The sequence below is a fragment of the Budorcas taxicolor genome, chromosome 21, assembly GCF_023091745.1.
Source record: "Budorcas taxicolor isolate Tak-1 chromosome 21, Takin1.1, whole genome shotgun sequence".
NCBI classification, from domain to species: domain Eukaryota; kingdom Metazoa; phylum Chordata; class Mammalia; order Artiodactyla; family Bovidae; genus Budorcas; species Budorcas taxicolor.
Genome location: NC_068930.1, coordinates 24,668,880 through 24,687,750, shown reverse-complemented (window position 1 = coordinate 24,687,750; position 18,871 = coordinate 24,668,880). Strand labels below are relative to the sequence as shown.

General features: G+C 41.3%; 1 protein-coding gene across 1 annotated transcript in view; it reads left to right on the top strand.

Moving 5' to 3' along the window:
• BLM (BLM RecQ like helicase) overlaps nt 1–18,871 on the top strand; it is a 63,205-nt gene that overhangs the window by 3,576 nt on the left and 40,758 nt on the right. The window contains exons 3-11 of the mRNA XM_052659925.1: nt 456–618; nt 3,130–3,248; nt 6,862–6,994; nt 7,916–8,619; nt 10,545–10,736; nt 12,169–12,287; nt 13,224–13,337; nt 16,119–16,217; nt 16,434–16,582. Coding sequence (XP_052515885.1) covers nt 456–618; nt 3,130–3,248; nt 6,862–6,994; nt 7,916–8,619; nt 10,545–10,736; nt 12,169–12,287; nt 13,224–13,337; nt 16,119–16,217; nt 16,434–16,582 — 1,792 coding nt within the window. The remainder of the gene's footprint in view (nt 1–455; nt 619–3,129; nt 3,249–6,861; nt 6,995–7,915; nt 8,620–10,544; nt 10,737–12,168; nt 12,288–13,223; nt 13,338–16,118; nt 16,218–16,433; nt 16,583–18,871) is intronic.

The window sequence follows — 18,871 nt, the reverse complement described above, 5'->3', positions numbered from 1 at the left end:
ACTTAATCCAGTTGATTCAGTCATCTTCCGTGAAGAAACAAGCCAACATTAACATGTGAAAGGAGAGAACTCATATAGTACAGAGTGCTGCTAGTGCTTTTATCTTATCCAAAGCACTGCTTTTAAGTGCTCACACCCTGTGCTTTCTGGCTCGTTAATATTAAAATAACCTACACTTATCAACTATTTTACTTTATTTTTTAAACTTTTTATTTTGTATTGGAGTAGAGCCAATTAACAGTGTTGTGATAGTTTTAGAGGAACAGTGAAGGGACTCAGCGATACACATCCATGTACCGTTTCCCCCCACCAGCTCCCCTCCCATCCAGGCTGCCACACCACATTGAGCGGAGTTCCCTGTGCCGCACAGTCGGCTCTTGTTGGTTGGGGGATTTGGGGTGGCATGTACACACTGCTGTGTTTAAAGTGGATAACCATCAATTGTTTTACTTTAGGTAATTGTGAAAAGAAGAAAAACTTGGAAGAAACAGAATTACATTCAGTTGAGAAATCTTCATGTGTTGAGCTCATCGAAGATGATTATGACATAGACTTTGTCCCACCTTCTCCAGAAGAAGGAATGACTTCTACCTCTTCGTCCTCTTTAAAATGCTCTAGGTAAAACGGTTCTATTAACTAATAAACATTGTTTCTGAGATAGCTAAAATAATTTTAGCTGTGTAATGTCACCTCACAATTGACTAATTTCATGCTCCTGCAGTTTGTTGTGTATTCAAATGAACACATCAAGAAATTCTGATTTATATACATTTTATTTAATTGTTGGCATTCTAAAACTACATAGTCCAATTATCATTAATTACATGGCACCTCCAAATGGTTTTATGTAGTTGGTCTCGATATGTGGAATGTAGCCCTAAAGATACTGATTTCCTAGACCTGAAATGACCCCAAACTAACACCTTTGCAAAGTGACTTTTACTAAGTAAAGTGTCTTTTCTTCTTCTTTAAAAAATTTTTCTTAATCCAAATAGTAATAGAATTGACCATTGGTATTTGTTAGTCACTGAATTTTGATAAATTTGTGACATGATTGTGATTAATTGGTGCTGTTACGGGAAAATAGAGAATCCACATAGTTCATTAACAGCTTAAAACACTAATAGTCATTGTTACCGCCATACTCCAGCCTAAATCCACTCAGTTGAGAGGTCTGATATACTATGCTGCTAACCATGTTTTGATGAGAAACAAATCCCTCTAGTACATCACCTGAAGGAAGGAAGGCAGACAGGAAGGAGGTGTTTATCTACATAAGCTGGTTTCTCTGGGTTTTTGTTTTAACAGGTGGGTTGAGACATTTACAGAGGTGGGAGAGGGTGAAGCATGATTTCCATTTGACAACAAAACAGAAAAACTCCAAAAGTTCCCCTTTTTCATCTCCCCCATAAAAATGCAGACAGAGTTGTGGGGAAAAAACTCAGCAAGAGTTCACGTAGCATTATTCAACAGCATTCTTATTTCTCAAATGGGCTAAGATCCAGTGTAGGGTTATTTCAAGTGTGTATTGCGCAGATAACATTGTAGCCACTCTAACAGGATATTGACTGATAGTCTTATAGTCCAACAAACCAAACATTTTCTCTATCCACATTAAGTTTTATTATTTTTATTTTTTTTTAATTGCAGTATAGTTGATTTGCGATATTGTATTAGTTTCAGGTGTACAGCATAGTGATTTAGGGTTTGTACTTTTCTTTTTCTGGTTATACTCCATTATAGATTGTTACAAGATATTGAATATAATGCTCTGTGCCATACAGTAAATCCTTGTACCTTGTCTATTTTGTATATGAAAGTGAAAGTGTTAGTTGCTCAGTCATGTCCAATTCTTTGAGACCCCATGTACTGTAACTTGCTAGGCTTCTCTGTCCATGGAATTTTCCAGGCAAGAATAGTGGAGTAGATAGCCATTCTCTTCAGGGGATCTTCCCAACCCAGGGATGGAATCGAGGTCTCCTGAGTTGCAGGCAGCTTTTGTATGAGCCGCCAGGGAAGCCCAGTTTGTATTTGCACCGCATACTCCTGATTCGTTCCTCCCCTCTCCCTGTCCACGTCGTTTTGTTCCTTCTCTATACGTGTGTATGATGTTTACATTGCTGTAATCAACATGTTGCTATTATTTTTCAATCTGCTTTTCTTTTGACATTATTTTTAAAACGTTTTCCATATTGTCACATAGTCATTATTTTTATTCCTCTTAATGGCTACATAATTTATTGAGTTGTCATACCACAATTTAGTATACTTTACCTGGATCTTCAGCAGTTGGAACTGCAACCTTGTATACATATTTGTATATATTATAGAACTAAAAGAGGATTTTCACAAATGCTTTATGTGCAGTACACACTTTGTTATACACATTTTGTTATATTTTATTACATTTTAAAGTGCTGATTGTGACTTCCGAACTTACTTCAGAGATGTAATGGTTAGAAAATATATAACAAAAAGGAGAACGTGTTTTTGTATCTCCTGTATTCCTAAACCTCTTTAGCTGGCCCTCAAAATCCTCTCTCTGCAGACCCCAAATTATCTTTACAGCTTTATCTCTAGTTATGTTCTTATGGTAACCCTAAGCTCTATTGCCTAATGAATCTCTATCCTTCATAAGTGTTAGCTTTCTTTGGATTGCCATAGTATCCTCTCTTTAACACTTATTTAATACTAATTTATTTTGTTACTTTAAAGTATTTTTTATATCCAGCCAGAATTACCATGTTTATGTGTGTTAATATCAGGGCCAAAAGATGGCAAACTTTGAGGGCCAGCTAGGGCTTCCCAGGTGGATCAGTTGGTAAAGGATTCACCTGCAGTGCAGGAGACGAGGGTTCAATCCCTGGACCGAGAAGGAATGGCACCCGCTCCAGTATTTTTGCCGGGGAAGTTCCCTGGACAGAGGAGCCTGGTGGGCTGCAGTCCATGGAGTCATGAAAGAGTCGGACTCGACTTAGCGACTGAACCGCCACCTATGCTTGAGATGCAGAGACATGTTTCTCTTTTCTGTTACATAGTGTCTAACCAGGTGTGGGAGGTACTAGAGGGAGAAGGATGCATTTGGTCTGGTCTGTACTCTGATCAGTTTAATGTGTTTTTAATTTGTAGTATGTTGAAGGATCTTGACACCTCTGACAAAAAGGATGGTCTTAGCACATCAGACTTGTCAAAACCCAAGGAAATGGCCACACAGCAGCCTAATCGAGAAACCAGCACAAACTGTGAAGGTACAAAAGTATTTTAGACATACCACATGTTGTAGCTGCTTACTTTTGAAAACAAAGTAAGGTTGTATTCTTAGCCTGTGACTGTATAGCATAAGATGATGAATCTGTAGTTTCTTTTGATCTAGTAGTGAATTATCCGTAATAACCAACTACCAGCATTTGCTCAAATAACTCTGAAACTCAGAAACTTGTTTTGTCACCAAATGACTCTCTAACAAGTAGTGTTTTTAGAGTAGAAGAGGAATTTTTTCCTCATACTGCACTAAAATTTTGCCTTCCTGTAGCTTTAATCTTTGTGAGATAAATGTGAAGTGCCTAGAGCTAAATATTAGATCTTTTATCTCTTTTTTTATAGGTACTGATTTCTAGACCATCCTCCAAGTTCTCTGGGTTTGGTATTCACTTGGTTTAATACTTTTTGTTTGCTTGATTTATTTCTAATTCATTTTTAAATTTTCTATTGAATATCTAGTATAAATAATCCAATAGCACCTAAAGGCTTTGAAAAACTGCTGTGTCTCCTTCCCACTCCTGATTTCTGTTTCCCAAAGGCTTTTTCAGACTAGAAATTTGTTTCCTTCTAGTCTGAACGGAGGAGCCTGGTAGGCTGCAGTCCATGGGGTCGCTAGGAGTTGGACGCGACTGAGCGACTTCATTTTCACTTTTCACTTTCATGCATTGGAGAAGGAAATGGCAACCCACTCCAGTGTTCTTGTCTGGAAAATCCAAGGGATCGGGGAGCCTGGTGGGCTGCCATCTGTGGGGTCGCACAGAGTCGGACACGACTGAAGTGACTTAGCAGCAACAGTCTGAATTTTTCCTGGTGTTATTCCTTTTTGTTTTCTTCTTTTTGTTTCCTCTTTTCTCTTTCACTCTTCCTGGAACTTCAGCTATTGGACCATTAGACCTCCATTAATTAACTTTTCTGTTTTTTTAATCTCTTGCCTTTTTTGCTTTCTGAGAGATGTCCTTGGTTTTTAAATTAACTCTTGCATGGAATTTTTCATTTTTATCAGATTAATTTCCAACAGCTGTAACCTATGAGTATTTCTGTAATGTTTTCTATTCTTATTTGATGGGTACTGTACTTAGGGGGTGTGTGAATGTGTGTTTGAGAGTTGCTGTACTTACGGTATGTGTGTGTGTGTGTGTTTGCACACATACATGTATAGTGATCTCTTGGTATGGTTCCTGATTCCTCTGAATTTTTGTTTCTTTTCATCTCTGAATTTATTGTTAAAGATGCTCCTGAAATACCAGATGTAGGCACTCTTCTAGGTGCCTTACAATATTAATTAATTAATTTAATCCTCACAGTGATCCTTTAAGATAGTGTCTGTTATCCCATTTTACAAATGAGGAAACCAAGGCACGAGGTACCAGAGAGCTAAATAATTACTCACGGTCGTAGAGTTTGACAGCAGCAGAGCTAGAGCTAAATAATTACTCACGGTCATAGAGCAGCAGAGCTGGGACTTGAGCCCAGCAGTCCTGAGGCCCTTGACTCTGCACTGGCAGCCGCTGCACCGTGCTGCTCCTGTGTCGTCAGGTTTCACTGGGGAAATGGTTGGCTAAGACGAGAGCGAGGACAGGGTCCTACACGGTGTCCTTAGCGGCCTCCCTCTCAGCTGACAGCAGTCGATTCATCACCACCTCGTGTTCATCTTGTTACAAATCTGCCTTCAGACTGTGTTTCTCTCCTTTGTCCCTGGGGATGCGAAAGACTCGCTCAGTTGACTCCAGAATTTGAAAGTCTGAGGCAGCAAGAGGAAAAAGGGGGGCCACTGGCTCTAGGCAATGCTGACCTTGTGTGCAAGTCTCTCTCTTCCCTCTCCTGGCTGGTGACTGTGCCAAAGTAGTTCAGCCTCTTTGGACCTCAGTTTTTGTTCCTTCTGTTAAATGAGAATAGTATCTGCCTTGCCTGGTTGTTGTCAGGATTCAAGGTAAAGTGCCCCTTGCACTGCAGGCCTTCAGTAAGTGGGGGCTTTTGTTATCTGCCGGTCTACTGATCCTTTCAAAAACAGAACTATGTTGAGATGGCTGTTGTATTTTTATGAACTCTTGCGAACTCTGTGATTGTTTCCTCTTTTTCTTAGAGCTCACAAAGCAGCCATTTGATAACATGTTCTAGAATTTTGCCTTGAATTAACTTTAAGAACACCAGCCTGTAGCTTTTGGCATCCCTTTAGAATTTTTTTGAAAATTAGAACAATGTTTGACTGTCTTCACTCTCCCTTCAACTCTCCTATTAACTAGACGCCTCATGTTTTAGTGAGACTTTCTTTTGCAGGTTTCCTTTGTACTCTGAGGTGTAATCTGTCTAGACAAAGAGACTTGAGCTCCTTTCCAATAACTGTATCTCTGAGCCTGTCTTGGTTTTCATTTCCTTTGGACTGCTGTTTATCCTCCTCTTTCCAATCCAATGCCCGTTCTCCTTCCAGAGAAGACAGATGTTGAACAGGAGCCCAGTGAGTGCACTTGTACCACTTCATCCTTCAGGACCCTGTTTACGTCAGTCGCTAGTGAAAGTCCTCACTCCCAAGGCGTTTCCACATGGACATGCAGGTCCCCTCATGGGGGTCGTGTCCACACCCCGTGCTCCTCTGTCCTCGCTTCCTCTCCTTAGACCCTTCAGCTGGCTCCCTCACTCAGTAATTTCCCAGCAACCGCCTCTGCTTCTCTGATTGTCTCTGAGAATACTGTTGCCTCGGTAGCTGCCTAAACTGTTTATTTCACCTGAACACCTTAGGCCCCAGGGGATGGTAGGCATGTTTCTTGCTACCCATTGCTCCCCTAACCCATTTTTTTTCCTTTGCTTCATCTAAAGCCACCCCTCCTCTGACATCGATTTCTTGGTTATACAGCTGAACTGTCAAAGTGTGGAGCGGGCTGGCTGGATTCACATGTCTGTATGGGTGTTAGCAGGAATTCCTCTCTCTCTCACACCTGCCTCTCACATCTCCCCATCTCAATCTTCCGTTTCCCTCCATCTCTGCTTTCTGTTTTCCCTTCCGTTGGCCTTATTTTCAAGCTTGTATTTTCCCTCAGGGTTGCAGAGTTGGCCACCTGCAGCCAGTCCAGCTTGTTGAAGAGAGAGGTCCTCTTTTCCAGTCAGTCAAAAAACTCTCAGATCTAATTCTCACTGAACTGTCTCACGTCACATGCCCACTGAGGAGTTAGGGGTGGGGGTGGAGGGTGGGAGTGGTCTCCAAAAGGAAAGTGTAAGTGCCATGCTGTTAGGAAGCTCTGGTTGGCAGGCAGACGAGAGCAACACCTGGCGTTCTTACCTGTCCAAACTGTATGACATACTCTGTGTGGGCATGGTGAGATTTACATCTGAAAAAAATAGTTTAAAAAAAATCATAAAACTTTTCTATCTTACTGCAACCTTGGTTACCTTATAATAAGAATTAGCAGGAAATGAAATGATAACAATTTTGAACTCTCATGATACAGATTAGAGCCAGTCTGATTTCAAAGGCAGATAACGGGAGAATATTATTGTTCAGAATCCTGTTTTTAAGCTACTTCAGGTGTTACATGCAAGGCTTTCAAGATTTTAAGTCTTTTTTTGTTGTCGGTGAAAAATATTCATAGCATAATTACTTTACAGCTAGACAGACAAGTTTGCAGCAGCAGCTTATCCATGTGATGGACCGAATCTGTAAATTAGTTGATGCTGTTCCTGATGATGAGCTGAGAGCTTTGGACTGTGGGGACGAGCTGCTCCAGCAGCGGGACATAAGGTATCTTGACTTCTCTCATTCTGGATCTGATTGCGTTTCCACCAACATTGTAAGTGTCAAACATACAGGGCAAGATTTCCAGGCATTCTGCCCCACAAATTGTGTAGCATACTTATCACTGTCATTTTTTTTCTTTTAATTCTATGTTTGGAATATAGCTGATTTACAGTGTTATGCTGGTTTCAGGTATACCAAAAGAACGACTTAGTTTTACATATACATATATCTATTCTTTTCCAGATTCTTTTCCCAAACATGTTATTACAGGGCTTCCCAGGTGGCCCTAGTGGTAAAGAACCTGCTTGCCAGTGCAGGAGATGTAAGAGACACGGGTTCAATCCCTGGGTCGGGAAGATCCCCTGCAGGAAGAAATGGCAGCCCACTCCAGTATTCTTGCCTGGAAAATGCCATGGACAGAGGAGCCTACTGGACTACAGTGCATGGGTTCTCAAAAAGTCAGACATGCCTGAGCAACTGAGCACACACATGTTTTATAGAGTATTGAGTAGAGTTCCCTGTGCTCTGCATTATGTCTTAAATTAATTTACTTTTCAAACTGTTCCTTTAGCATTTGTATTCAGATTTTTAAGGTTGGAAATATTTTGCCAGTTTGGCATGAAAACTAAATATAAACTTGTGTGTACCCTACCATTGCCAGCCTGTTGTTTAGTTGCTAAGTAATGTTTGAATCTTGGCAACCCCATGGACTGTAGCCCACCAGGCTCCTCTGTCCATGGGATTCTCCAGGCAAGAATACTGGAGGAAGTTACCACTTCCTCCTCCAGGGGATCTTCCCCACCCAGGGATTGCACTTGTATCTCTTGCATTGGCAGGCGGATTCTTTATCACTGAGCTACCAGGAAAGCCCACAGCATTGCCAACTACTCGTCGTTAACTTGGCATCCTGTGTTCTCTCTTCAGAAGGAAACTCCTAGCTGAAGCGGCTTTTGATCCCAGTGATGCCAGTGTTCTTAGCTCCATGTGGGGATGTAGGCCTGATCCTCTAGAAAGCCCTGTGGGGGACTCGGCCTCTGCTTCCTTACCTTACGCGTTTCCGAAGGGTGATTCCTGTCCTGCAGGGAATGCTGTGAAGGAATTCACTCTTCCACACCTCCCCTCAAATTCCATGTCCACCCGGGAACGTTTACTGACTCCTCCCCTAGGAAAGACGGGAGTCTCAGCCACCACGAAGAGTCCCTTTGAAAGACCGCTATTCAGTTCCCATTTACAGAAGTCCTTTGTAAGTAGCAACTGGGCTGAAACACCGAGGGCAGAGAAAAGAAATGAAAGCCCTAATTTCCCAAGAAATGTTCTCACAAGCACGGCTGTGAAAGATCAGAATAAATATACCACCTCCATAAATGACTTGGAAAGAGAGCTCCAGGCTGCTTGCGAGATTGACAATTTTGACATAGATGACTTTGACGATGATGATGATGACTGGGAAAATCTGATGCAAAATTTAGCAGTCAGCAAATCTTCCACAGCTGCCTACCCACCCATTAAGGAAGGTCGACCAGTTAAATCAGTGTCAGAAAGACCCTCTTCCGCCAAGACAGACTGCCTTCCAGGGGCATCTACCACTCAAAATAAAAACTTCTCAGAGTCAATTCCGAATTACCCTGGTAAGTTTACAATAAATGGAATGCTTATATTTTCTCTGACAACAAAACTGTCCAAAATAGGAATTGTACAAGAGAAACCATAGCAAATCATCATTGCCTGAGAATGACATTGTTTCTATGCAGATTTCTGCTGATAATATGAATTACAGATCACAATTTCAGAAGCAAGTTGCTCTTTTGTCTGGGTACCAGCTGTAGTTTTATAAAATGTGTAATTATAACCTATTATAGTAAAGCTCTAAAAGTCATTACAAATGTGCTTTGCCTTTAACATTTTTTAGTCCCTAAAACAATAAAGCTCATGAGGGCCAAGTTTTTAACAATTTGGGGGATGGATAAAAAGCAAAGCTAAATTTATGTGTTAAAAATGTCATTGTGTGTATTTTTAGAATCCTGGATTGATAAGAAATGATGTTTATAAAGCAGTGGAACAGGTTTTATGTCAAAATACTAAAATTTATGGCAACCTAAGAAGCCAGAAATTTCTTAAGTCAGTCAAATTATTTTTTTGGTCTAGGATCATTTTAATCGACTCAGCAAATATTTCCTGAGTGGCCACCATGTGCTATGCTCAGGTCTTAGTGATAGATGGATAACGAAGAGTTCCTATCTGCTTGGAGCTCACAGTTTAGTGGGAGAACATTTTGGAATAGTGAAATTAGCCATTGTAAAGGCTGCAAAGAAAAGCCAAAATTAATTTTGAAACCTTACATTAACCTTATAAAGTTATCAAAAGGTGGGTTTTTTTAAGTTTATATGTGTATGGTTTTGTAAAGTGCGTTCCTCCCTATTTTTGCCATTGATGACTTAATCCCACAGAGGTTGTTCTTACAGCTATGCTGTTGACCTTTAAAATAACCATTAATGGATTTATTTCTGTCATGTTTAAGTGTGTCATGCTTGGTGTTCGCAGTTATCTTTGAGACGGTTGAGGGCTGGGGTGAGAGGAACTGCCAGAGCTGGAGTGAGCACTTTTCGTCCTCTGTGGGCACCCACCCAGAGTTGCGACAGTGAGGGGGCAGAAGAGGGGGCAGAGGCGAGTGACATGATAGAGGGAGATTCATAGGGAGCTAGGATGACTCTGAGCTTTCAGACCCGGTGGCTGAGAAAGCTGTGACACCGTGAACAGAAAGAGAAGTCAGGAGGCAGAGGCAGATTTGGAGCAGAGCTGAGGAGGGCTATTTTAAGGCTTGCTGAGCTTCAAGTGTTGGGAAGTCATTCAGGCGGAAGTATCTTGCAGACAGTTGGAGGTGCGTACAGCCCTGGGACTTAGGAGGGCGTCAGTCTAGTCTTGAGAAAGAGATCTGGGCATTCTGTGCACATCAGCGATGTTTAAGGTCAAAGGACTAGGAAAATTCCAAAAAGAATGTCTACTGAGCCCAGTCCCAAGTGTCAGAGACTCCCAAATTTCAGGGACAGGTGGAGGAAATGGAGCCAGGAAAAGGAAGTTAAAGTGAGTAGAAAACCCAGGACTATCTTCTTTTTTTTTTAAATATGTATGTATGTATTTGACTGTTCCGGGTCTTAGTACCACATGCAAACTCTTAGTTGAGGCATGTGGGATCTAGTTCCCTGACCAGGTATAGAACCCCGAGCCCCTGCATTGGGAGCACAGGGTCTTAGCCACTGGAACACCAGGGAAGTCCCCCCATGATTGTCTTGAAGTTCAAAAGAGAAGGAGGAGAGAATATATAGGAGGGGTAGGTGCTGTAAAAAAAAAAATCAAGGAAAGATTTGAACTTGTCCCTTAGGAAGTCTCTGGTGGCCTTGACACTGGGCAGCAAGGAAACCCTGATCAACAGGTAAAGAAGGGTGTGCTGTAGCAAATCGTACACCAGCGATTCTGCAGGGCAACGGGTTAAAATGCTAAAGCTTACTGGTTACAATAATGCCCTGATTTCTCTTAACATTGATTATTTTCTTAGACAAGATGGAGCAGAATTTAGCATCCAGAAATCCGAAACATGAGCATTTCCAGAGTCTTAATTTTCCTCATACAAAAGAAATGATGAAGATTTTTCATAAGAAATTTGGCCTGCATAATTTTAGAACTAATCAGCTAGAGGCGATCAATGCTGCACTGCTTGGTGAAGACTGTTTTATTTTAATGCCCACTGGTATGTATTTTTAGATATGAATTGGCAGGAATCCATTGGCAGATGTTAAATGAAAGCCCTTTAATAGAAATAAAAAGAACACCTACACCATATTTCTATCATTTAGGGGCCTTTAACCCTCCCATGCCACAGTTGGGAAAGTATATTACTTCATATCCTCTGTTCTGGTTGTTGACATGATAACATTTATTGCCCTTTAAGATCCTCACCTCAAAGTTCATTGTGTGGAACTGATCAAGGATTTTCCTTTGGGAATTTTTCTTTTTTTCTAGTCTAAATTAGCCTGGAACAGGAACAAAAAAATTACTGTCAGAGACCACAACCACTTCTGGCAGTTTATTTGGCACAACCTCGTGTGGCCTGGTGGTTAAAATCATTGGCTCTGGAGTGATGCCCTGGGCTCAAAGCACAGCTCTGCCACTTATTAACGGCGTGGCCGTGAGCAAGGCTCCCCCAAACCCAGGCTCCTCGTTTGTGCAGTGGGAATAATACCAAAGCACCCACTTCACAGAGTGTCGTGAGGATTAAGTGAAAAGCCTGGAACATAGTTCTTTCTTGTTTTCAGTTTTGAAGAGATTCAAGACTTTTCATTGTGTTGTTAAAGTGTATAACAGCTATTGAATGATTTACAGTCATCCAAGTAAGAATATTAAATCAGCCATTAGGATAAGAAGCAGGGGAACATTGTAAATCACCTATGCTTCAATTAAAGAAAAAAAAGCAAGTCGCAATGTGGGACATTGGGGTTTCATTACTTACGTCTAGTCTTCCCTCTGCCTCTTACTTGCCTTTGTTGTGACCTCCAGCAATCAGTTGTCGCCATCGTCATTAAATAGCGTTGACTGGGCATCTGAATTTTCTCAAACTGATCTTACATTTTAGATAGTGTTGGTTTGTTTAGTCCGCAGCTTTCCATACTTTATTAACTTGCCGTTCAGTGTGTGTCTTCTGTTTTGACTCCAGTTTGGCACTGCAAAACTAAAGCTGGAGAGGGAGGGCCCTGGCATTCTCCTTGCCCAGCAATCTGAGGCACTGGCAGTTTAGTGGTGGAATTCTCACCCTCCTCATCCAGCAGTTTCATTCAAGGCTTTCCAAGACCCTCTAGGGTTTCGAGGGGGCATTTTTCAGGGTATCCTTCTCAAGTAGACTTTTAAAGTATTTCTGATGCATTTAAGTTTCCTGCCCTGATTCTTACTTTTGCTATCATGTATACCTATATAAGATTGTCCTAAAGATAATTTTTATGCATTTAAGTTGCCCACATACTTTGGCTCATTCAAATATGGTGTATTTTGGCACCGTGGAGAATATCACTTGGTGTCTTATTAGTTAATTACTTAAAATTTTATGTCATTTGCATTGTACATTTTGCTTTCATGCTCTCAACATAGAACTTGACGGATTTTTTTTTTTTTTTGGTCATTTCCTTTAGGAGGTGGTAAAAGCCTGTGTTACCAGCTCCCTGCTTGTGTTTCTCCTGGGGTCACTATTGTCATTTCTCCCTTGAGATCACTTATAGTAGATCAAGTCCAAAAGCTGACTTCCTTGGATGTAAGTTAAAACACTACCATTTATAATAAAAACACTAAGAATAGCATAACTTAAAAACAGTTATATTTTAGTACTCTGGGTAACCTTTTTTATTAAATAGTTCATGAACTATCAGACTAAAGCACAGCAGTTATATTAGGTTGTTACATTTAAGTACAAGTCTTTGGAAATTCTGGTACAGATGACTTTCTAGAGTTCAATCTGGTTTTACTCTGGAAGAACACATTTTAGTATGAACCTTTAACCTGTATTGCTGATGTATATTTGTTTTTTCTAATATGGAAGAATTTCTTTTTATACTACTGTCAGATCAGCTTAGTTCTCACTCCCTTAATATCTTAAAATGCACACACATGTGCACGCCCACACACGTATGTCCTTTTTCCTCCTGGCTGAGGTTAAGAAAAGTTTATGAATGCAGTCTATTAAATCCTACATACTGCGATCAAACAGAACTCTTCTCGGGGTTATGAACCATCACCCCTCAACAAGACCACTGCTTTGATTTTTCTTCCCAAAGATGTCTCAGTACAGAGATGGTAGCCATTGTTCAGCCGTTCATGAGGTTGTGGTCCTTTCAGTGTCGTTGTGCATTAAAACCCGAAAGACGCATTTACTTGAAAAAATAATATGGCCGTACATTAGAACTGGAATCTCTTAGATGATGAATTCACATTTGTCTTCCTTACAAATCTGAAGAGCTAAGAAAGTAAAGAAACAGGGGAAAAGAAAAGGAAATAAACAGTGGGAAGACTGTTTGACTTACGGTTAACAAGGGTTTAAAAAAAATAAGTACTGATTATTATGTTGAGATTCTCTTCTCCTTTGACAGGTTTGATATGTGACTTATAAAATATTTATAAAACCTAAAGATAAATGTAAGCTTGAGTCAGATTAATGTGTAAAATTTAAATTGTTTACTACTTTTATGCTTAGATCCCAGCTACATATCTGACAGGTGATAAGACGGACTCAGAAGCTACAAGTATTTACCTCCAGTTATCAAAAAAAGACCCAATTATAAAACTTCTGTATGTTACTCCAGAGAAGGTTTGTATTTCTATCATTATTTTAAAATACGATATTACAACTATTTTAGAAAAACAACCCGTTCTCCTTACCAAGTAAGGAAATACCGAGTCTTTCCCTCCCATGTTTCTCTGCTTTACTTCTCACATAGGATATTACACGCTAGTCATCAAAGGTACAGAGGTCTTTGCTTCCATCAAGTGGTCCTCTGGGATACCAGCTAGGGGTCCTACAGTTTACCTCAATTCTGACACTACCTACCCAGAGACAGTGTCAGACCCCACAGGTTAAGGGCTCAGTCCCTCGAGATCACCACCCTGCTCCAGGCGCCAAGCCACAGGTTACCCACAACTGCCGTCTGCCTTAGCTGCAAATCTGAGGTTCCTGCGACCTCCTCCTGCTTGAATTCAGTGACTTGCAAGAGCAGCTCAGAGAACTCAGGGCCTTCAGATAAACAGCTAGATGAGGAGGTATGTGAGGCAGGTCCTAAGCACAGGAGCTTCTGTCCCTGTGGAGTTGGGGTGTGTCAGCCCCCAAGCACGTGGATGTGTCTGCCAACCTAGAACTTCTCTGAACCCTGTACTTTTGGAGTTTTATGGAGGCTTCCTCGCATAGGTATGATCAATTATAGTCTCCATTTCTACACTGACTCCCTTCTCTGGAGGATGGAAGTAGGACTCCCAGGCTTTTAGTCCTGGCGTAGTCTTTCTAGTGACCAGTTCCCACCCAGGAGCCCGGCCAGAGTTGCCGCAGCAGGACCAAAGGGGCTCCCAGTGCTCTTGTTGTTCAGTCGCTCAGTCGTGTCCAACTCCTTGTGACCCCATGCACTGTAGCCCGCCAGGCTCCTCTGCCCATAGCATTTCCCAGGCAAGAGTGCTGGAGTGGGCTGCCGTTCCCTCCTCCAGGGCATCTTCCTGACCGGAATCGAACCCCTGTCTCCTGAACTGTAGACGGATTCTTTACCGCTGAGCCACCAGGGGGGCCCCAGTGCTCTAACCACTTAAGAATTTACAAGGGTTTCAGGAACCCTATTCCAGGAACTGGGACCAGGGAGCAGTATATTTTTTTCTGTTACCTCATTAAAGCCCACTAAAATACATACGTTTTTAAATTTTTGACGTAATTTCTGATGCGTTTAGTGTAAGAAGTCCTCTATAGCTTTCATTGAGAAACCCACATGGTAACATTTCATTGTAACTGCTCTATCATTCTTCCTCTGTTTTTCCCTTAAATATTTCAGAGTAAGTTGCAGACATGATATCCTTTCAACCCTAAATACTTCATTGCATGTCCTAAAAACAAGGACTTCTCAGTACAATTAACAAAATTGGAAAATATTAATTGCTACAGTACTGCTACTTTATGAAACTTTATTCTAATTTCACTAGTTATCCCAATAATATCCTTTATAGCAAAAGAACTTCCTAGATTATCCATTTTCTTCATGTCTCTTTAAACAATTTCTGTCTTTCATGATCTTGAAAAAATCTTGGTTGAGTGAAAACCAGTTGTTTTGTGGACTGTCACACAATTTGATTTTATATTTCCTCTTGATTAGATTTGCATTGTTCATTTGGGGGGGAATATCACAGAAGTGGTGATATGTTCTCAGTGCAGCCTATCAGGAGGCATTTGATGTCAATTCATTCTATTACTGGTAGTGTTAACTTCTATCATTTGGTTAATATGCTGTCTGCCAGATTTCTCCACTGTAAAATTACATTTTTTGTTGTTAATTTTTCATTACAAGAATAAATGTAATTTTTTTGCAGTTGTAGATCTCTTATTGTGGAATATTCTGAAACTGTGTAAATACCCTGTGTCTGATGAGACTTTGACTTGTGCTTTATTGTCCCCACCAGTTGTTATTGTAGTGGGTGCCAAGTGATGAGTCTTCTAATTTAATTGGTTTTCTCCTGTGAGGACAAGCTTTCCATTTTACCCACGTATTTACTTATATCGATATGAAATCATGAATTCTTAAGTTAATGAGTGGGTTATAATCAGTCACCGTTGTGTGTTTCAATGTTGTAATTGTTCTAGGTTTGGCCGGTGGAAAAGCTCCATCACTCTGGCTCCTGTGTCCTTCCAACATGTCTGTCAAGACATGGGTGCCAGATATGGTCACTGCTCCTGGGATGTCATTGTTTCTAGACCCAGTTATGGACTGAGCTATGAAATATACGTACATACAGGCTTGTGTGTACAAGCACATGTATATACCATGTGCTACCAGGCCTCCCGGGTAGCACAGTGATAAAGAATCCACCTGCCAGTGCAGAAGACATGAGACGCAGGTTCGATCCCTGGGTCCCAAAGATCTCCTGAATGAAGAAATGGCAACCCACTCCAGTATTCTTGCCTGGAAGATCCCATGGACAGAGGAGCCTGGTGGTCTGCAGTCCATGGGGTCACAGAGTTGGACGCGACTGAGCATGCACACGTGTGTGTGTATATTGTACATATGTTTGCATATTATTCCCCCAAACAGCATGCACACGTGTAACACATGTCTGTAACCCTGTCACCAGGATAAACATGTGGTGGCTCCCAGATACACTGAGGCAGGAAAACTGTTTCAGAGGCACTGACCTAATACATAACTGTTTGCTAAATGTGGGTGAGCATTCTAGAGTGTCTCATCTGCTATTTTCTATTACTTTTTCTAATTCAGTTCGTAGGTTGAAATCAGAACCAATTTTATGTGGAACTTAAGTCACAGTGGAACTTAAAGACAACCAGATCCTTACGGTGATGTGTTTAAATGGTTTTAAATGTCTGACTAACATACTTCTCATCTAGGTCTGTGCGAGTAACAGGCTGATCTCTACTCTGGAGAATCTGTACGAGAGGGGGCTCTTGGCACGTTTTGTCATTGATGAAGCTCACTGTGTGAGTCAGGTATGTACCGTTCTCTACGTCTTGACATACCAGTAAATACGTACCGCCAACAGTATCTAGATCTTGAGTGCTGAGAGAAAAAATATTGATTGAATTATTCTATTTCGCTGAAGAAGAATGTGGTTCTTAATATGTGTATTAAATGTATGCTTTATATAAAGAAGATCCGAGTAGTCTGAAAAGCAGTACTGGTTTGTTTGTTTTTTTCCCGACTAGTGGGGACATGATTTTCGTCCAGATTACAAAAGAATGAATATTCTTCGCCAGAAGTTCCCTTCTGTTCCAGTGATGGCTCTCACTGCCACGGCCAACCCCCGGGTGCAGAAGGACATACTCACTCAGCTGAAGATTCTCAGGCCTCAGGTGTAAGTTGTCAAAAGTTATTCATTTTAAAACCTGGGGCCGTGGTTCCCCGATTGCTGCACAATAGGATCACCCCAGTGCCTGGGGTGTATGCCTGCTAAGTCACGTCGGTCGTCTCCAACGCTTTGCGACCCTGTGGATTATAGCCTGCCAAGCTCCTCTGTCTGTGGGACTCCCCAGGCAAAGTGGGCAGCCGTTTCCATCTCCAGGGTGTATTTCCATCTCCAGTGCCAATTACATCAGGATTTGAGGAGCTGGGGCCAATATGTATTGTTGTATTTTTAAAATTTTTTTAAATTCCCAGGTGGTTCCAATGTGCAGCAGAATTTGGGAACCAAGACCCTGGGGCTTTTATTCAATCACTGAAATTAAAACTCTTATCCCAGTACCAATTTTGGAAGTAGGGATAAAGCGCATGCCATACCTGTTAAACCTTAGCATGGTCTCAGTAATAAATTAGCTTTTATTTATCCAGTTTTGGCTCCTGTGTATTCTAGAACAGGGGACCCCAACCGGGGACCACAGACTGCTGCTGCTGGACTGTGGCCTGTTAGGGACTAACAGGCTGCACAGCAAGAGGTGAACCATGGGCAAGTGAGCAAAGCTTCATTTGTATTTACAGCCACTCCCCATCGCTCCCTTTACCTTCTGGGCTCCACCCTTCAGACCAGCGGCAGCACAGTAAATGTAATGCACTTGAATCCCGAAACCATCCACGCCCCCCAGCTCCTGTGGAGAAATCGTCTTCCAGGAAACCAGTCCCTGGTGCCAGAAATGTTGGGTGGGGACTGCTGGTGTAGAGTGTATATAATGAACGGGACAGACAATACTGCTTTGTCATTTTCCTCTGAAGTCCCAACTATATTCAGGATATCGAAAACGGTCCAAAAAGTATATGTAGTGGCTTTTTTTTTTACTTTGTTTTCATCTCAACAGCAAAGTGCTTCTGCTTGCCACCATTTGACCGTGGCAATGGCACCCCACTCCAGTACTCTTGCCTGGAAAATCCCATGGATGGAGGAGCCTGGTGGGCTGCAGTCCATGGGGTCGCTAAGAGTCAGACACAACTGAGCGACTTCACTTTCACTTTTCACTTTCATGCATTGGAGAAGGAAATGGCAACCTACTCCAGTGTTCTTGCCTGGAGAATCCCAGGGACGGGGGAGCCTAGTGGGCTGCCATCTATGGGGTCACACAGAGTCGGACACGACTAAAGCGACTTAGCAGCAGTAGCAGCAGCATTCAATGACAAAAACTTCTATAAGAAAATATCCCCAGTATAGGTTGCACTGAGTTGTTTTGTACCTCTGTATGACTTTGTAAAGACAAGTACATTCTCTGACAGGTTCCATTTACTCAGCAAACATTTACTTAAACAGCTGTTGTCTACCAAGGTTAAAATATTTTTTCCTTCTGATTTGTTAGTGGGTGCTTTGAGATTGAGGAATATCTGAGGGAATAATGGCTGCTAATGTATTAGGGTGAATTTTTAAAGCTTGGCTTACTTGGAAATAAAGAAAATAACCTGGCTCTATAAATAATATGATCAGTAAAGACAACAGCAGCATTTTGGTGGATTATGAGAAGAACTCTTTAAGTGCCATATGTGGGGACAGATGTGAAGGTGGTATTAGTCACTCAGTCATGTCCAACTCCTTGTGATTCCATGGACTGTAGCTGGCCAGGCTCCTCTGTCCTTGAAATTCTCCAGGTAAGAATACTGGAGTGGGTAGCATTCCCTTCTCCAGGGGATCTTCCCGACCCAAGGATTGAACCTAGGTCTCCTGCATAGCAGGCAGATTCTTCACCGTCTGAGCCGCGAGGGAAGCCCTAGTGTGAAGGGCTTTGAGATTAAGATAGCTTCAGAGACCTTTTGCAGATTAAACTGGCATTCATAAGCCCAAGAATTTTAGAGTCTTCAGAATTTTGTGCAGGTAATCACAAAAACTGGAATGCAATATTTTAATTTCACTTGCAGAGGAGTGTTTATAAAATTTGGGAGAGAAAAAGATCATTTCTTCCATAACTGATTTATATTACAACATTTTATATTTAAGATGTCTTATAAGTTTAGGTTCTAGTGAAGAACTCACATGCTGGGAATTTGTTTCTGCAAGTCTTCCACTGGTTTATAAAATCCTTTTTAAAAAATAGTGTTTTTTAGCATTTTTCCAGCAATAGATATCAGATACAATCTACTATTCTTTTAAATCAGTAATATTAATTGCCAAATATCCATAATTAAGAGAAGTGATGCAAATTCAGTTTACCTTTTGAATAGCTTTTTGGAA